General features: G+C 40.7%; 1 protein-coding gene across 1 annotated transcript; it reads left to right on the top strand.

Annotated features, from left to right (window-relative positions):
* Positions 1–5,514: 5,514 nt before the first annotated feature.
* On the top strand, positions 5,515–16,801 carry LOC135506125 (NF-kappa-B inhibitor epsilon-like). Its single transcript, XM_064925579.1, has 6 exons — positions 5,515–6,300; positions 8,692–8,794; positions 10,229–10,439; positions 13,881–13,969; positions 14,726–14,974; positions 15,310–16,801. The coding sequence occupies exons 1-6, from the start codon at positions 5,957–5,959 to the stop codon at positions 15,376–15,378; spliced, it is 1,065 nt and encodes a 354-aa protein (XP_064781651.1). The 5' UTR covers positions 5,515–5,956; the 3' UTR covers positions 15,379–16,801.
* The last annotated feature ends 203 nt before the right edge of the window (positions 16,802–17,004 follow it).

Raw genomic sequence — 17,004 nt, 5'->3', positions numbered from 1 at the left:
GCTTCAATATATCCACATAATCTTCGCTCCCTCATGACTCCATCTATTTTGTGAAGTGCACCAGTCCCTCCTGCAGCAAAGCAACCCCACAACATGATGCTGCCACCCCCGTGCTTTACGGTTGGGATGGTGTTCTTCGGCTTGCAAGCCTCCCCCTTTTTCCTCTAAACATAACGATGGTCATTATGTCCAAACAGTTCTATTTTTGTTTTATCAGACCAGAGGACATTTCTCCAAAAAGTACGATCTTTGTCCTCAAGTGCAGTTGCAAACCATAGTCTGGCTTTTGTTATGGCAGTTTTGGAGCAGTAGCTTCTTCCTTGCTGAGCGCCTTTCAGGTTATGTCGTTATAGGAGTTGTTTTACTGTGGATATTGATACTTTTGTACCTGTTTCCTCCAGCATCTTCACATGGTCCTTTGCTGTTGTTCCTTGATTGATTTGCACTTTTCGCACCAAAGTACGTTCATCTTTAGGAGACAGAACATGTCTCCTTCCTGAGTGATATGATGGCTGCGTGTTCCCATGGTGTTCATACTTGCATACTATTGTTTGTACAGATGAACGTGGTACCTTCAGGCATTTGGAAATTGCTCCCAAGGATGAACCAGACTTGTGGAGGTCTACAATTTTTTTTCTGAGGTCTTGGCTGATTTCTTTTGATTTTCTCATGATGTCATGCAAAGAGCCAGTGAGTTTGAAGGAAGGCCTTGAAATACATCCACAGGTACACCTACATTTGACTCAAATGATGTCAGAAGCTTCTGATAGGCTAATTAACGCCATGATATCATTTTCTGGAATTTTCCTAGCTGTTTAAAGGCACAGTCAACTTAGTGTATGTACACTTCTGACCCACTGGAATTGTGATACAGTGAATTATAAGTGAAATAATCTGTCTGTAAACAATTGTTGGAAAAATGACTTGTCATGCACAAAGTAGATGTCCTAACCGACTTGCCAAAACCCTTGTTTGTTAACAAGACATTTGTGGAGTGGTTGAGAAAACGAGTTTTAATGACTCCAACCTGTAAACATGTAAACATCCAACTTCAACTGTATCTGATCATTCAAAAAGCATGGCCAGATATGATTGCACTTGGAACATTAACATTAACTGCAGGCCAAAATATGCATCAGCGGCTCTTGACAGCAAGTTGAAATGCACAGAAAATCTGCTGAGTAGCTTTTCATGCTATGGGCAAGACTAGGGCTTCTATAGTTAATATTATTCAAGTAATCCTCTGTAGCACTGTGTTTCTGTAATGCTGTAGTAATGCTGTAGTAATGCAGCAGTAAAAGTCTAGTAATTCTGCAGTAATGTTGTACTAATGCTGTAGTAATTCTGCAGTAATGTTGTACTAATGCTGTAGTAATTATGCAATAATGCTGTAGTAATTCTTCAATAATGCTGTAGTCAAACATGTAACATCTAATGTATTATCGCCTGTACTGTAGGCTGTAAAGAGTGGTATCAACTCTCAAAGGTAAATAATCTGCTATAACATGGCTGATTCTGCCCCCTAATGGCCATACTAATATTAGGCTTAATTTGAACAAGGGAAAGGGATTTCAGGTCAGGTTTGACTCCTATGGAACGGTGTGGAATTTTGGCAGATTTCAGTGTCCACCCATGAACACATTTTTCTCTTTTGTTACCAAGAAAAGGCTACAGATGAGATGATACCTCTTTATTTAATTGTGATACCATGAGCTAAATCAGAGAGAACCCCCAGATAGGAGAAATAGCCTACAGGAGACATATTGAACACCAACTGTGAAAAATACCTTTTGGGGTTGGATTCAAAAAGGCTGACCAGTGCTCTCTGCTGGAAAATTAGGCTACAAGTCTTGCACTGAAACTCCTGCAGTTGAGTTTACAGTGAATAAGCATTAGTAGGTTTTCTATAGGCCACTAAAATCATGTTTACAGTGAATAAGCATTAGCCTAGTAGGTTATATTGGCCACTGAAGTTGTGTTTACAGTGAGTAAGCATTAGTAGTCTATATATACTATAGGCCACCAGTTGTATTTCCATGTTTGTATTAGGCCTATTGTGAATGCTTAATCACACAGTGCCTTCAGAAAGTATCCACACCCCTTGACTTATTCCACATTTTGTTGTGTTACAGCCTGAATTCAAAACGGATTAAATCCATTTTTTTCCTCACCCATCTACACATACTATCCCATTATGACAAAGTGAAGGCATGTTTTTTGAAATGTTTGCAAATGTATTGAAAATGAAACACAGAAATATTTAAATTTACATAAGTGTGAGGATCGACGCTGGAGATGAGAAGCAGGTACAGGGAGTGAACATTTAATAAACATCGGACATGAAACAGAACAGGAACAGCGTCTGGACAGGGAAAACATAACAACATCAACGCTGACACAGGGAACAAACTGAGGAGCAGACAAATATAGAGGGGGTAATCAACAAAGTAATGGAGTCCAATATTGCGCAGCTGCACATAATGATGGTGACAGGTGTGCCTAATGAAGGGCAGCCTGGTGCCCTTGAGCGCCAGAGAGGGAGAGCGGGAGCAGGTGTGATACATACAGTGGGACAAAAAAGTATTTAGTCAGCCACCAATTGTGCAAGTTCTCCCACTTAAAAATATGAGAGAGGCCTGTAATTTTCATCATAGGTACACTTAAACTATGACAGACAAAATTAGATTTTTTTTCTTCAGAAAAAAGAAATCCAGAAAATCACATTGTAGGATTTTTAATGAATTTATTTGCAGATTATGGTGGAAAATAAGTATTTGGTCAATAACAAAAGTTTATCTCAATACCTTGTTATTTACCCTTTGTTGGCAATGACAGAGGTCAAACGTTTTCTGTAAGTCTTCACAAGGTTTTCACACATTGTTGCTGGTATTTTGGCCCATTCCTCCATGCAGATCTCCTCTAGAGCAGTGATGTTTTGGGGCTGTTGCTGGGCAACACGGACTTTCAACTCCCTCCAAAGAGTTTCTATGGGGTTGAGATCTGGAGACTGGCTAGGCCACTCCAGGACCTTGAAATGCTTCTTACGAAGCCACTCCTTTGTTGCCCGGGCGGTGTGTTTGGGATCAATGTCATGCTGAAAGACAACAGCCACGTTTCATCTTCAATGAAGGAGGTTTTAACTCAAAATCTCACGATACATTGCCCCATTCATTCTTTCCTTTACACGGATCAGTCGTCCTGGTCCCTTTGCAGAAGAACAGCCCCAAAGCATGATGTTTCCACTCCCATGCTTCACAGTAGGTATGGTGTTCTTTGGATGCAACTCAGCATTCTTTGTCCTCCAAACACGACGAGTTTAGTTTTTACCAAAAAGTTATATTTTGTTTTCATCTGACCATATGACATTCTCCCAATCTTCTTCTGGATCATCCAAATGCTCTCTAGCAAAGTTCAGACGGGCCTGGACATGTACTGGCTTAAGCAGGGGGACACGTCTGGCACTGCAGGATTTGAGTCCCTGGCGGCGTAGTGTGTTACTGATGGTAGGCTTTGTTACTTTGGTCCCAGCTCTCTGCAGGTCATTCACTAGGTCCCCCTGTGTGGTTCTGGGATTTTTGCTCACTGTTCTTGTGATCATTTTGACCCCACGGGGTGAGATCTTGCGTGGAGCCCCAGATCGAGGGAGATTATCAGTGGTCTTAAAGAATAAAAGTTACAGGTCTGTGAGAGCCTGAAATCTTGCTTGTTTGTAGGTGACCAAATACTTATTTTCCACCATAATTTGCAAATAAATTCATAAAAAATCCTACAATGTGATTTTCTGGATTTTTTTTCTTCTCATTTTGTCTGTCATAGTTGAAGTGTAGTTATGATGAACATTACAGACCTCTCAGTGGGAGAACTTGCACAATTGGTGGCTGACTAAATACTTTTTTTCCTCACTGTAAGTATTCAAACCCATGAGTTTGAATACAGCTGTGAGTATTTCTGGGTAAGTCTCTAAGAGCTTTGCACAATTGGATTGTACAATATTTGCCCATTATTATTTTCAAAATTCTTCAAGCTGTGTCAAATTGGTTGTTGGTCATTGCTAGACAACCATTTTCAGGTCTTGCCATAGATTTTCAAGTAGATTTAAGTCAAAACTGGAACTCAGCCACTCTGGAGCTTTCACTTTCTTCTTGGTAAGCAACTCCAGTGTAGATTTGGCCTTGTGTTTTAAGTTATTGTCCTGCTGTAAGGAGAATTAATCTCCCAGTGTCTGAAGGAAAGCAGACTGAACCAGGTTTTCTTCTAGGATGTTGCCTGTTTACCTCCATTCCGTTTCATTTTTATCGTTAAAAACTCCCCAGGCATTAATGATTACAAGCATACCAGTAACATGATGCAGCCTCCACTATGCTTGAAAATATAGACAGTGGTAGTCAGTAATGTGTTGTATTGTATTTTCCTGAACATAACACTTTGTATTCAGGACAAAAAGTTAATTGCTTTGCCACATTTTTTTGCAGTATTACTTTTGTGCCTTGTTGCAAACATGATGCATGTTTTGGAATATTTTTATTCTGTATAGGCTTCCTTCTTTTCACTCTGTCAATGAGATTAGTATTGTGGAGTAACTACAATGTTGTTGATCCATCCTCAGTCTTCTCCTATCACAGCCATTCAACGCTGTACCTGTTTTAAAGTCACCATTGGTCTCATGGTGAAGTCCCCGAGCAGTTTCCTTCCTCCAACTGAGTAAGGAAGGAAGCCTGTATCTTTGTAGTGACTGTGTGTATTGATGCACCACCCAAAGAGTAATTAACAACTTCACCATGCTCAAAAGGATATTCAATATATGCTTATTTTTCTTACCCATCTACCTTCTTAGCGAGGCATTGGAAAACCTCCCTGGTCTTTGTGGTTGAGTCTGTTTTGAAATTCATTGCTTGACTGAGGGATTTTACACATTATTGTGTGTGGGGTAAACCGATAAGGTAGTCATTCAAAAATCATGTTAAACACTATTATTGCACACAGAGTGAGTCCATGCAACTTATTATGTGACTTGTTAAGCACATTTTTACTCCTTAACGCAGTTAGGCGTGCCATAACAAAGGGGTTGAATACTTATTGACTTTTATTTTTTCTAAAAGCATAATTCCACTTTGACATTATGGGGTATTGTGTGTAGGCCAGTGACCAAAACAATCTACATTGAATTCATTTTAAATTCAGGCTGTACCACAACAACATTTTGAAAAAGTCAAGGGGTGTGAATAATTTTGTGAAGGCAGTGTATCTACAAAAAGTGACATGTCCCCATATTGCAACATTTCGAGTACAGGTCTCGGCCATGCTGTTTTAGGCCTATCATATGGTCTTTACTCACTGAAACATTGTGACACACTCGTTTAGAATGTAACACAAATGGAAGCATGGTACGGGGAGTGTCGTTCAAACCTATCCTGTAAAACCAGGGACACTCCACAGCGTTGGGGGTGGTTGTAATGTAAGTGCATAATACGCACTTCGGGGATTCCCCATCCGCATCTCCAGACAAAAACAGTCCGCCTTTTCACGTAAGCGCAGAGCGCTTCCCCTATCGCGTTTCATCGCTCACATGCTCTCAACTATGCAGGTTACCACAGGTTATGACAGTGCCAACGTTATTTTGAAGCCTGTTGCTGATGTTAAGACTCTTATGATGTTTTGAAGTAAATGCCCCATTTTGCGTGTAGGGAAGCGTTTATACCATTTATGCATTGTTGCAAGATGACTCCACTTATTTTCGTGTAGCCTAAACTGGTGGTGTGGGGGAAAGTAAACGCGCTCGATCCGATGGCATGAAACGCAACCGCTACCTTTGGTTTCAGAAAGGAACAGTGTATTCCTACTCAGGTGTGATCGAGTTTTCCTCCCGAGAACTGCTCGCACCATCAAGCAACATATAGACCTCTCAGGGATTAAACCGGTCAAGACTACCTGGAGTGACTGTAGATCGCGGGCCACCATGCAAAGCGCCGAAGATGCGAAGCGGAAATTGGATTTGTTGGAGGATAACCAAATGGACTCTGGTGTTGAATCCTTCCAATCATTAATGAAAGATGACCCCTTTATCAAAACAGATCAGGATTCGACTTCTGAACCCAGTGAAGCCAGGGATAAATTGACTATCACCAGCACAGAGGAGCGGTTGGATTCTGCTTATGGCTCATCGTCACTAAATGTTGAGAGTTTGAGTGAGATTATAGGGGGCTGCAACATTTCCAAGTCTAAAGATGACAGCGCTGAGAACACCGAATGCAGTGAACATGAAGAAAACCTTCTCACCACCATCACTGAAGATGGAGACACGTACGTTTTTTAACCTCTTTAAATAACTCATATTTTAATTTCCCATATGGCTGTGTTTTTGAAAAGGTAAAACTTGTTCTTGTCATGGCGACGAAATTTTGGTGAACAACGTTTCAAGAAACACACGCATGCGTGTATGTGTGTGCAAGCCAAGGCATGGTTAACTTTGCATTTTAATTAATTACATTGGGATCCGCCCACAATTCTTGTTGGACACAAATAGCCAGAAGGAAATTGTGAAAAAAATGGACACATTTTTCAGTATAGACACAAGTATGGACAACAGTCGGCTAATTTTAGTTTAATTTGACAATATCAAATCAAATTATATTTGTCACATGCGCCGAAAACAATAGGTGTAGACGACCGTGAAATGTTTATGACCCCTCCCTAAAGATGCAGAGTTAAAAAGAGAATTATTAACTGGGTGGTTTGAGCCCTGAATGCTGATTGGTTGACAGTTTTTATACCGTATATCGAGGTTATGACAAAACACTTATTTTTACTCCTCAAATTCTGTTGGTAAACAGTTTTTAATAACAATAAGGCACCTCTGGGCTTTGTGATATATGGCAAATATACCACGGCTAAGGGCTGTGTCCAGGCACTCAGCATTGTGTCGTGGTAAGAACAGCCCTTAGCCACGGTATATTGGCAATATACCACACCCCATCAGGCCTTATTGCTTAAATAGAATACACAATAATGGGGCTATATACAGGGAGTACCACTACCAGATTAATGTGCAGGAATATGAGGTATTTGAGGTAGATATGTACATAAACGCTGGCTAAAATGACTAGGCATCAGAACAGATCATACTCAGAGTAAGAATAAAGAACAGTCTCAGCAGCGGTGTCCTTAGTATCTGTATACATGATATGACTTTCCCCTGTCTAAAATACATAGCATAGGCTATATTGAGTACCAAGCAAAAATGACCACTGTCAACAAACAGGTGACGTTTTCATTGATGCCGTCATGTCTGATGGAATGACTGGATGTCTGAGTGTGTTAACCACAATAACAATTTGAAGATGGATGCGTTTTCGTAGATCAGGCCTACTGCACCAATTTGCAGCGAACAATCAAAACAACCACCAATTGTTGTTGTTGTCTGGATGAATAAATCAAGGCTTGGGGAATGACCTGTAGTTTTGCCCTGCACAGCTCTGTCTTTGCGTGTGTCATGTTTATCCTAATCCCAATAATCATGGCATGTGATGTCGACTAAGAGGAGAGTAAGTGTGGAGTGATACATACTCTCAGGCCTTTGTGTGAAAGCTGCGGATGAACTCCTGTGAGGTGCCTCGACTTGGAAAGCAGAAGTGTAAAAGACACAGCACTGGAAATTCCCCAAGATAGACGAGGCAGGGCACATGTTCACATAGTAATTATCTCCCAAGAATAGACTGATTAATGAAACTCATACAATTACCACAGACATGCAGACGTTTGGCCTTATCGTCCTTCTACGCTACTTTCACATCAGTTAGTTAGGTTGAAAATGTAGCTCTGGTCCAAAGTAATGCACTCTGTAGGGAATAGTGTGTGAACAATGTGTTTTGGAAAGCCTTGATGTAGGTTAAACAAAGCACTGTTGTGCCCATTTCCTGCATTTGCCTCTTGTCTGTTAGAACTTCCCCTTTAGCTTTTGGGGTGAGTGTTTCTTGGTGTGGCTGTTTTCCACTTTGACTGTATGAACCAAATGTGATGACAGCGTGAATGGGGTGCAGTAAAGAACAAAATTCATTGCATTTCCATTTGAACTGTGTAGTTAAAGTTCATAGGTCTGCGGTTTGTGTATGTTAAACATCCCTTCATCAACCGATAGCTTTGTTTGTTCTTCTTCAAGTAACTACTGTTCTAGTGGTAAATGATACCCAAGAAGATACTTATTTGAAAAGTGCTTTGCGGAATGAAACATCCTCCTGACATGACTGTTCTTTGCATAAAAGTTCCATTATTGCACAACATTCGCAACCAATGAGTGTGGCCTGCTAAGCAAACAGTTGACATTAATGCAATGTCTTACATTTCCAGGTAGGTCTGGATATCATTCTAAGAATGCTCATGCAGGTAATTCTTTCCATCAAATTACATGTTGTTCTCATCTCCTGAGGCTGCTTACTTTGAAACGTTTAAAGGAAAGTGACTGGACATTTTGAATGAGAAATGATTCCACTCTCCTCGGGCAGCTCACTTTCCAGTCGAATGCAACGTTTAAGTGACAGTAACTCAAAACTGCTTTTGCTTGCTGTGGGGCCTAGGACGGGTTACCGTAAAAGCACTTTATGACACATTTAATGAAAAAAGGTCTTTATAAATCAGTCTGATTTATTATAGAAATATATAATGAGAAACGTTGTTTTGTTTTTGTTTCCCTTCTAGAGTCCTGCATTTAGCCATCATCCATGAAGATGAACACTTTGCCAACCAACTGGTACAGCTGTTCCCCAAAGATGTCTTGGACATCCAGAACAACTTGTACCAGGTACAGTAAACAAAGCAACAGTCCTCCCTTTACACCCTCAACACTGGTTATACTGGTGTACTGAAATTGACTTAACCTTCATGATACTTCCTCTTGATGATTGCAATTGCCAATGTTTATGACGACAGAGGTGATAATGTTATTTCTGCATCGTGTAATTCAAGAGAAATTGTCTTCCCCTTTCTCCAGTAGTGCATCCTCCCACAGTAACGGTTTGCTGGGTGGTTCCAGAGTTATTTCAGAAAGGAGCTTAAATGAAATTGGAAACTCCTCTGCTTTCCCGCCTGTAAAAATGAATAAGAGGAATCGTATCTGGAATCTTCTCTGTCTCATAGATAAAAACATTTAAGCTCGTCAGGGCAGATTTAAGAGGCGGTTTGAGTGAACATGCAGGGGGGGGGGGAAGCTGACGTGGCATTGGAGAAATCCTGATGGGTCGGAGAGGAAAGCAGAGAGAGCAGAAATGACACAGTCAGCGTTTTACACCGTGACTCACACACACATAGCCTTGTTATTTCTCTGTTCTGTTAGAGTTTACCAAAAGCCACGTAAGCAGTGGTAGCCCTACTGGTTATATTAGTCATTATATTCCCCCCCCTACACAGTTCAACCAGCAGTTCCACACTGATGCCTTAGGCCTACATTTTATTTATTTTAGTTACTTACCAATGTATTGACATTGACATTGACTGACCAGGTGAATCGAGGTGATCCCTTATGGATGTCATCTGTTATATCCACTTCCATCAGTGTAGATGAAAGGGAGGAGTCAGGTTAAATAAGGATTTTTAAGACAAATGAGACATGGATTGTGTATGAGGGCCAATCAGAGGGTAAATAGCAAAGTGCCTTTGAATGGGGAATGGCAGTAGGTGCCAGGTGCACCGGTTTGACTGTGTCAAGAACTGCAACGCTGCTGGGTTTTTCACGCTTAACAGTTTCCCGTGTGTATCAAGAATGGTCCACCACCCAAAGGACATCCAGCCAACTTGATGCAACTGTGGGAAGCATTGGAGTCAACATGTGCCAGCATTCCTGTGGAACGCTTTTGAGTCCATGCCCTGACGAATTGAGGCTATTCTGAGGGCAAAAGGGGGTGCAACACAATATTAGGAAGGTGTTCCTAATGTTTTGTACACTCAGTGTAGATACTAGCTACTGAACTTAAGTTCAGATCCTTGATCAGCTCTTAGCAACCCTGATTGTATTAAATTCACTTTAAAAGAGGGTCCATTCTGACTCCAAGTCAGATATCACACCAACCTGTAATACTAACCCATTGTTGGTTGTTTGTTTGGATTGGTACGTGGTTCCATAGAAATAGAATTACTAGAAAGGGGATCCCCATCCTAGTCAATGTTCTGTGATGGGTGGACTGGCGGCCATATTGAGTGTACCCATAGAAGTAATTATATTTTTATGCGTGGTCTTTAGACGCCGCTACACCTTGCCACCTACCTGAGCCTGTCTTCGGTAGTGCGGGCCCTTGTGGAGAGTGGGGCCAGCCTGGAACTGCAGGACCAGGAGGGCAACACGCCGCTCCATGTGGCCTGCGAGCAGGGCCAGGCCAAATGCGCCACCGAGATGACCCGGGATGTTTCCCCCAGCAAGCTGGGCTCCGTGCTGGAGACCCAGAACTGGAGAGGTGAGAGAGCAGGGCCCATATTCATTTAGGCACCTAATGGGGAAAAAACTGACTGAAACAGGGAGCCTACCTGGACTTGCCATATAAGAAACACTCATTTTCGTTTTTCTATGTGTGCAGTAATGAATACAACCCTGTGCCCGCTACAGTAGGCAAACATGAAATATGAATGTCATAAATAGAGCTGTTACTTTCCTTATTCTACATGTGTGTTCTACATAATGTACAGAGCCTTCAGAAAGTAGTCATACCCCTTGACTTATTCCACATTCAGTTGTGTTACAGCCTATTAAATATATATTTTTGCCAAAAAAAATGAAATACAGAAATATCTAATTTACTTAATAAATATTCAATACAGAGTCAATACATGTTAGAATCACATTTGAAAGCCATTACAGGTGTGAGTCTTCCTGGGTAAGTGTCTAAGAGCTTTGCACCTGTAATGAACAATATTGTCCCATTATTCTTTTCAAAACGTATCATTGTTAGAAAAGCATTTTCAAGTCTTGCCATAGATTTTCAAGCAGATTTAAGTCAAAACTGTAACTCGGCCACTCAGGAACATTCACTGTCTTGGTAAGCAACTCCAGTGTAGATTTAGCCTTGTGTTTTAGGTTATTGTCCTGCTGAAAGGTGAATTAATCTCCCAGTGTCTGGTGGAAAGCAGACTGAACCAGGTTTTCCTCTGGGATTTTTTTTCTGTGCTCAGCTCCATTCCATTTCTTTTTTATCCTGAAAACTCCCCAGCCCTTAACGATTACAAGCATACCCATAATATGATGCAGACACCACTATGCTTGAAAATATAGAGAGTGGTACTGGATTTGCCCCAAACATAACACTTTGTATTCATGACAAAAGTGAATTGTTTTGCCACATTTTTTGCAGTATTACTTTAATGCTTTGTTGTAAACAGGATGCATGTTTTGAAATATTTTTAGTCTGTACAGGCTTCCTTCTTTTCACGCTGTAATTTAGGTTAGTATTGTGGAGTAACTACAGCCATTAACTTCTTGCGTCGAGCAATCCCGGATCCGGGATCCTATTTATAGCCTCAAGCTCATTAGCATAACGCAACGTCAACTATTCATGAAAATCGCAAATGAAATGAAATAAATATATTTGCTCTCAAGCTTAGACTTTTGTTAACAACACTGTCATCTCAGATTTTCAAAATATGCTTTTCAACCATAGCTAAACAAGCATTTGTGTAAGAGTATTGATAGCTAGCATAGCTATAAGCCTAGAATTCAGCCAGCAACATTTTCACAAAAACAAGAACATCATTCAAATAAAATCATTTACCTTTGAAGAACTTCAGATGTTTTCAATGAGGAGACTCTCAGTTAGATAGCAAATGTTCAGTTTTTCAAAAAATAGTATTTGTGTAGGACAAATCGCTCCGTTTTGTTCACGTTTGGCTATGAAAAAAACCTATATCCAGTTATAGCCTCAAGCTCATTAGCATAACGTAACGTTAACTATTTATGAAAATCGCAAATGAAATGAATGTGCTAGCTCTCAAGCTTAGCCTTTTCTTAACAACACTGTCATCTCAGATTTTCAAAATATGCTTTTGAACCATAGCAAAACAAGCATTTGTGTAAGAGTATTGATAGCTAGCGTAGCATTTAGCGTAGCATTTAGCGGGCAACATTTGCACAAAAACCAGAAAAGGATTCAAATAAAATCATTTACCTTTGAAGAACTTCGGATGTTTTCAATGAGGAGACTCTCAGTTACATAGCAAATGTTCAGTTTTTCCTGAAAGATTCTTTGTGTAGGAGAAATCGCTCCGTTTTGTATATCACGTTTGGGTACCAAAAAAAAAACGAAAATTCAGTCATCAAAACGGCGAACTGTTTTCCAAATTAACTCCATAATATCGACTGAAACACGGCAAACGCTGTTTAGAATCAATCCTCAAGGTGTTTTTCGCATATCTCTTCATTGATATATCGTTCGTGGATGTCTACTTTCTCCTCTGAATCGCTTGGAAAAAGACGTGCAGTTGAAGATGACGCACCAATTTCGACGGAGGACACCAGGCGGACACCTGGCAAATGTAGTCTCTTATGGTCAATCTTCCAATGATATGCCTACAAATACGTCACAATGCTGCAGACACCTTGGGGAAACGATAGATCGGGCAGGCTCATTCCTTGCGTATTCACAGCCATATAAGGAGACAATGAAAAACAGAGCCTCAAAAATCCTGCTCATTTCCTGTTTGAAGTTTCATCTTGGTTTCGCCTGTAGCATCAGTTCTGGGGCACTCACAGACAATATATTTGCAGTTTTGGAAACGTCAGTGTTCTCTTTCCAAAGCTATCAATTATATGCATAGTCGAGCATCTTTTTGTGACAAAATATTGCGCTTAAAACGGGCACGTTTTTTTATCCAATAATGAAATTGCGCCCCCATAGATGTAAGAGGTTAAACTCTGTAACTGTTTTAAAGTCACCATTGGCCTCATGGTGAAATCCCCGAGCGGTTTCCTTCCTCTCCGGCAACTGAGTTAGGAAGGACGCCTGTATCTTTGTAGTGACTGGGTGTATTGATACACCATCCAAAGTGTAATTGATAACTTCACCTTGCTCAAAGGAATATTCAATGTCGCTTTTTTATATTTACCCATCTACCAATAGGTTCCCTTCTTTGCAAAGCTGTTGCCACCTTGCACGCTGTGTGCCTACTGAATAGAGCCCAGGATGATCAGCTGTTGCCACCTTGCACGCTGTATGCCTACTGAATAGAGCCCAGGATGATCAGCTGTTGCCACCTTGCACGCTGTATGCCTACTGAATAGAGCCCAGGATGATCAGCTGTTGCCACCTTGCACGCTGTATGCCTACTGAATAGAGCCCAGGATGATCAGCTGTTGCCACCTTGCACGCTGTATGCCTACTGAATAGAGCCCAGGATGATTAGCTGTTGCCACCTTGCACGCTGTGTGCCTACTGAACAGAGCCCAGGATGATAAGCTGTTGCCACCTTGCACGCTGTGTGAGGGGCTATAACGATACCATGATGTGATATCTCTTTATTTAGTGCCACTTCCTGTTGTTGTGTTGGCGTCTACAGTATGTCTGCATCTGTGCGAGCTTGTTCTTGCCTCGCGCTTTGTGTTTTATTGCGACATTGCTCTGTGCGAGACAAGACTGTGGTCTAAATTATTTGTTGTTGCTGTCGAGCTGGTATTCGATGTTCCTGGCTTAGTAGATTTTGGAGATGGAAATCATGTTAATGGTTGTAAACAATTGTATATTTTGTTTGATATGTAGCTTATGTATGTTATTGTGTGTCACGTGGCATGACCTTACTGATGCTTGTTTGATTCTAGCTATAACATGTAGTCAAAATAATCTAATTCCTCATTCAGAAAGGTGATTTTTGAAAGGTGATATTTTTTTTAAGGAATGTGTCTTTGTTTTCAGGTCTCACCTGTCTCCACTTAGCCACTGTGAACAGACAGCATTGTCTGATGAAGCTACTGATGAAGAAAGGGGCAGACCTCAACATCCAGGTTTGTCCAATGACGTCCCCGGGTGTACTCCCTTACAATAACCTTGCATTACTCAAGTACTGCATTACATTGTGTGGTAATACTGTACTTAGTACTTCATAACATTGTCTTTCCTAAATCCTCTTAATTTGTAGTAGGGCAGATATGCATTTACCTCGACTTAGATGATCAAGCTGCACCTTTGAGGACTGTCTTTAAAGGAATGTATCATGTCATGATATGAGCAAATGTGATATATTAATGAACACATGGTATTTAAAAATATATATATTTAGAGGTACAGACTTTCTCCTTCAAGCTATGTCCTTTACTACTTTACTGTACTGATAGTGATACGGTCTGAGCTCAGTGGATTCTGATGGATTCATGTAATTAGAGTTGGGTTGTGATGAGGCTGGCTGTGAACCAGGGGGTTTTCTGGAGATGCTTGACGTGTCAGAGAATAGGCCCTGGCCAGCAAGTCTGAGTCACATATAGATGGATATAGAACTCAACACAACATAGCAGACTGACCTTACCTACCCCAGATATATTTCTGGGGGAAATAAGCTATACAGTAGATATAATATGCCTCATTTTATGTGTTCAAGACATTGGCACATTTTCAGTTTTAGAATGAATAGCTTCTTGATTGAGGAGGACAGATTGTTTGGTCCTTTGCTCCCCCTGGTGGCCTTTCCCTCACCCTATCTTTTTTGAGGGGAAATTGTATTTACCGATTCCCTTACCCTTGCCTGTCTTCTCTCTGTCCCCCAGGAAGGTACAAGTGGTAAGACAGCTCTCCATCTGGCCGTGGAGCTCCATGACGCAATCTCTGCGACTCTGCTGCTGAACAAGGGAGCTGACATGGACGCTGCAATGTTTAACGGCTGCACGCCACTTCACCTGGCGGTGGGCCGGCAGGACGCAGCCATCGCCAATCTGCTCTGCCAGTCTGGGGCCGACAAGATGCTGAGGAACATGGAGGATGAGACGGCACTGGATCTAGCCGACGGCAATGATGATGTGAGTTATACAGGAAGGCTCAGTTTCCCACACTCAAATGAATCCTTGTACTGGACTAAAAAGATTCTCCATTGAAAATGCTTTTTTTAGTCCAGGACTATAGATATAAACTTCATCTGTGTCTGGAAAATCAGCTCAAAGTGTATTTGGCGTTTGACTCGAAGTCCGCTGATATTCACTGAAAATGCTATAAATACATATTTGTGAGGATTTGGGGGGAAATTGTAACATTCCCAATGTATTTATTGTTATGAAAGAGACTGACTGGACTGTTGTCTGGATCAGATGTATAACATATGTGATAAATAAACCCCCACCATATTGCTTCCTTTCAGATCCTTGCTCTTTTCCCTTTTGATGACATTCAAATCCAGGGCAGGTCAGTGGTTGGAGGGCCATTCTGAGTATACTCACCTGAATATACTCTACAGCTGGAGACATTTTGAATCTTGAACATCTTGAGCCTCATCATGGAGCCTCATTGGAAAACTGTAGCTTTACTTCAATCATGTTTCTTATTGTGTGATGGTTTACTTTCATTTATATTGTGTGTACACTGAGTGGACAAAACATTAGGAACACCTGCTGATATAGACTGACCAGGTGAATCCAGGTGGAAGCGATGGTCCCTTATTGTTAAATCTACTTCAATCAGTGTAGATGAAGGGGAGGAGACAGGTTAAAGAAAGATTTTTAAGTCTTGAGACCTAAGAGACATGTATTGTGTATGTGTGCCATTCAGAAGGTGAATGGGCAAGACAAAAGTGACTTTGAATGGGGTATGGTAGTAGGGGCCAGGTGCACCAGTTTGAGGGTGTCAAGAACTGCATACTCTGCTGGGTTTTTCATGCTCAACAGTTTCCTGTGTGTATCAAAAATGGCCCACCACCCAAAGGACATCCAGTCAACTTGACACATTTGTGGGAAGCATTGGAGTCAACATGGGCCAGCATCCCTGTGGAACGCTTTGGACACTGTGTAGAGTCCATACCCCGATGAATTAAAGCAGTTTTTAGTTCAAAGGGGAGGGGCAGGGGGGGTGCAACTCAATGTTAGGAAGGTGCTCCTAATGTTTTGTACATCATGACTATATACTATATGGGCTGAATACTAACCTGCAATCTGCATGCCTTTTGTGTTAATCATGCATTGAAGTCAATGTAAGATTGAGTTGTGCATGAAAAGTCAAAGTTAGGATTTGTCCCTCTGCATGAGAAATTCACATTGAAAAGTAGCTTTTTCTCCGCTATCAAAAGGTACAAAGGGGGAAATGTATATGTACTGAATCAGTTCTATACCCATAATCAAATACTAGGAGCAGTTCAATCTCACTTGGAAACGAAATGAACTACATTCATTTACTATCAAAAACAGATGATTATGAGTGGGAAGAATTCAAATGTTTAATTTCCCTGTAAAATACAAGGAATCTACCTCTATCAAATGTGTATACTAACTGATTAAGAAAATCCATTGCTGTCATGCTGTAAGTGAAAATAGTTTAAGCTCTCAGAATGGAACTTTACATTTAAAAAAAACCTTAGTCACTGTAAATCTGTTATCATAAAGAGGTTCTTTATCTATTATCATAACTTAATATCTTTCATTGTATATTTCATTTATTGGTTTATACTTTGAATGTATTGCCTTGCCAGTATCTTTGTTGGTAAGACACATTTTATCATAATAGATGTATTTTCAATACAGTTATATTTTCCCTGTTTAACCATCCTCCTTCTCTCTGATCAATTAGCTTTGATCTTTGAGCCTTCTCTTAACAGTTTCAAACGCTTATATTTTGTAATAAACAGAATATAATCAACACCATTTCACTTTTTATCTTGTCATTCCTAAACATATGTTCAGAATTTCTGTTCATTTTTTTTCACCTTTTATTTAACCAGGTAGGCCAGTTGAGAACATTTACAACTGTGACCTGGCAAAGATAAAGCAAAGCAGTGCAACACAAACAACAACACAGAGTTACACATGGAAGAAACAAAAGTACAGTCAATAACACAATAGAAAAA

Source organism: Oncorhynchus masou, chromosome 19 (genome assembly GCF_036934945.1).
Source record: "Oncorhynchus masou masou isolate Uvic2021 chromosome 19, UVic_Omas_1.1, whole genome shotgun sequence".
NCBI classification, from domain to species: domain Eukaryota; kingdom Metazoa; phylum Chordata; class Actinopteri; order Salmoniformes; family Salmonidae; genus Oncorhynchus; species Oncorhynchus masou.
The sequence above is the reverse complement of the archived record's forward strand: the minus strand, read 5'-3'. Positions and strand labels throughout refer to the sequence as shown.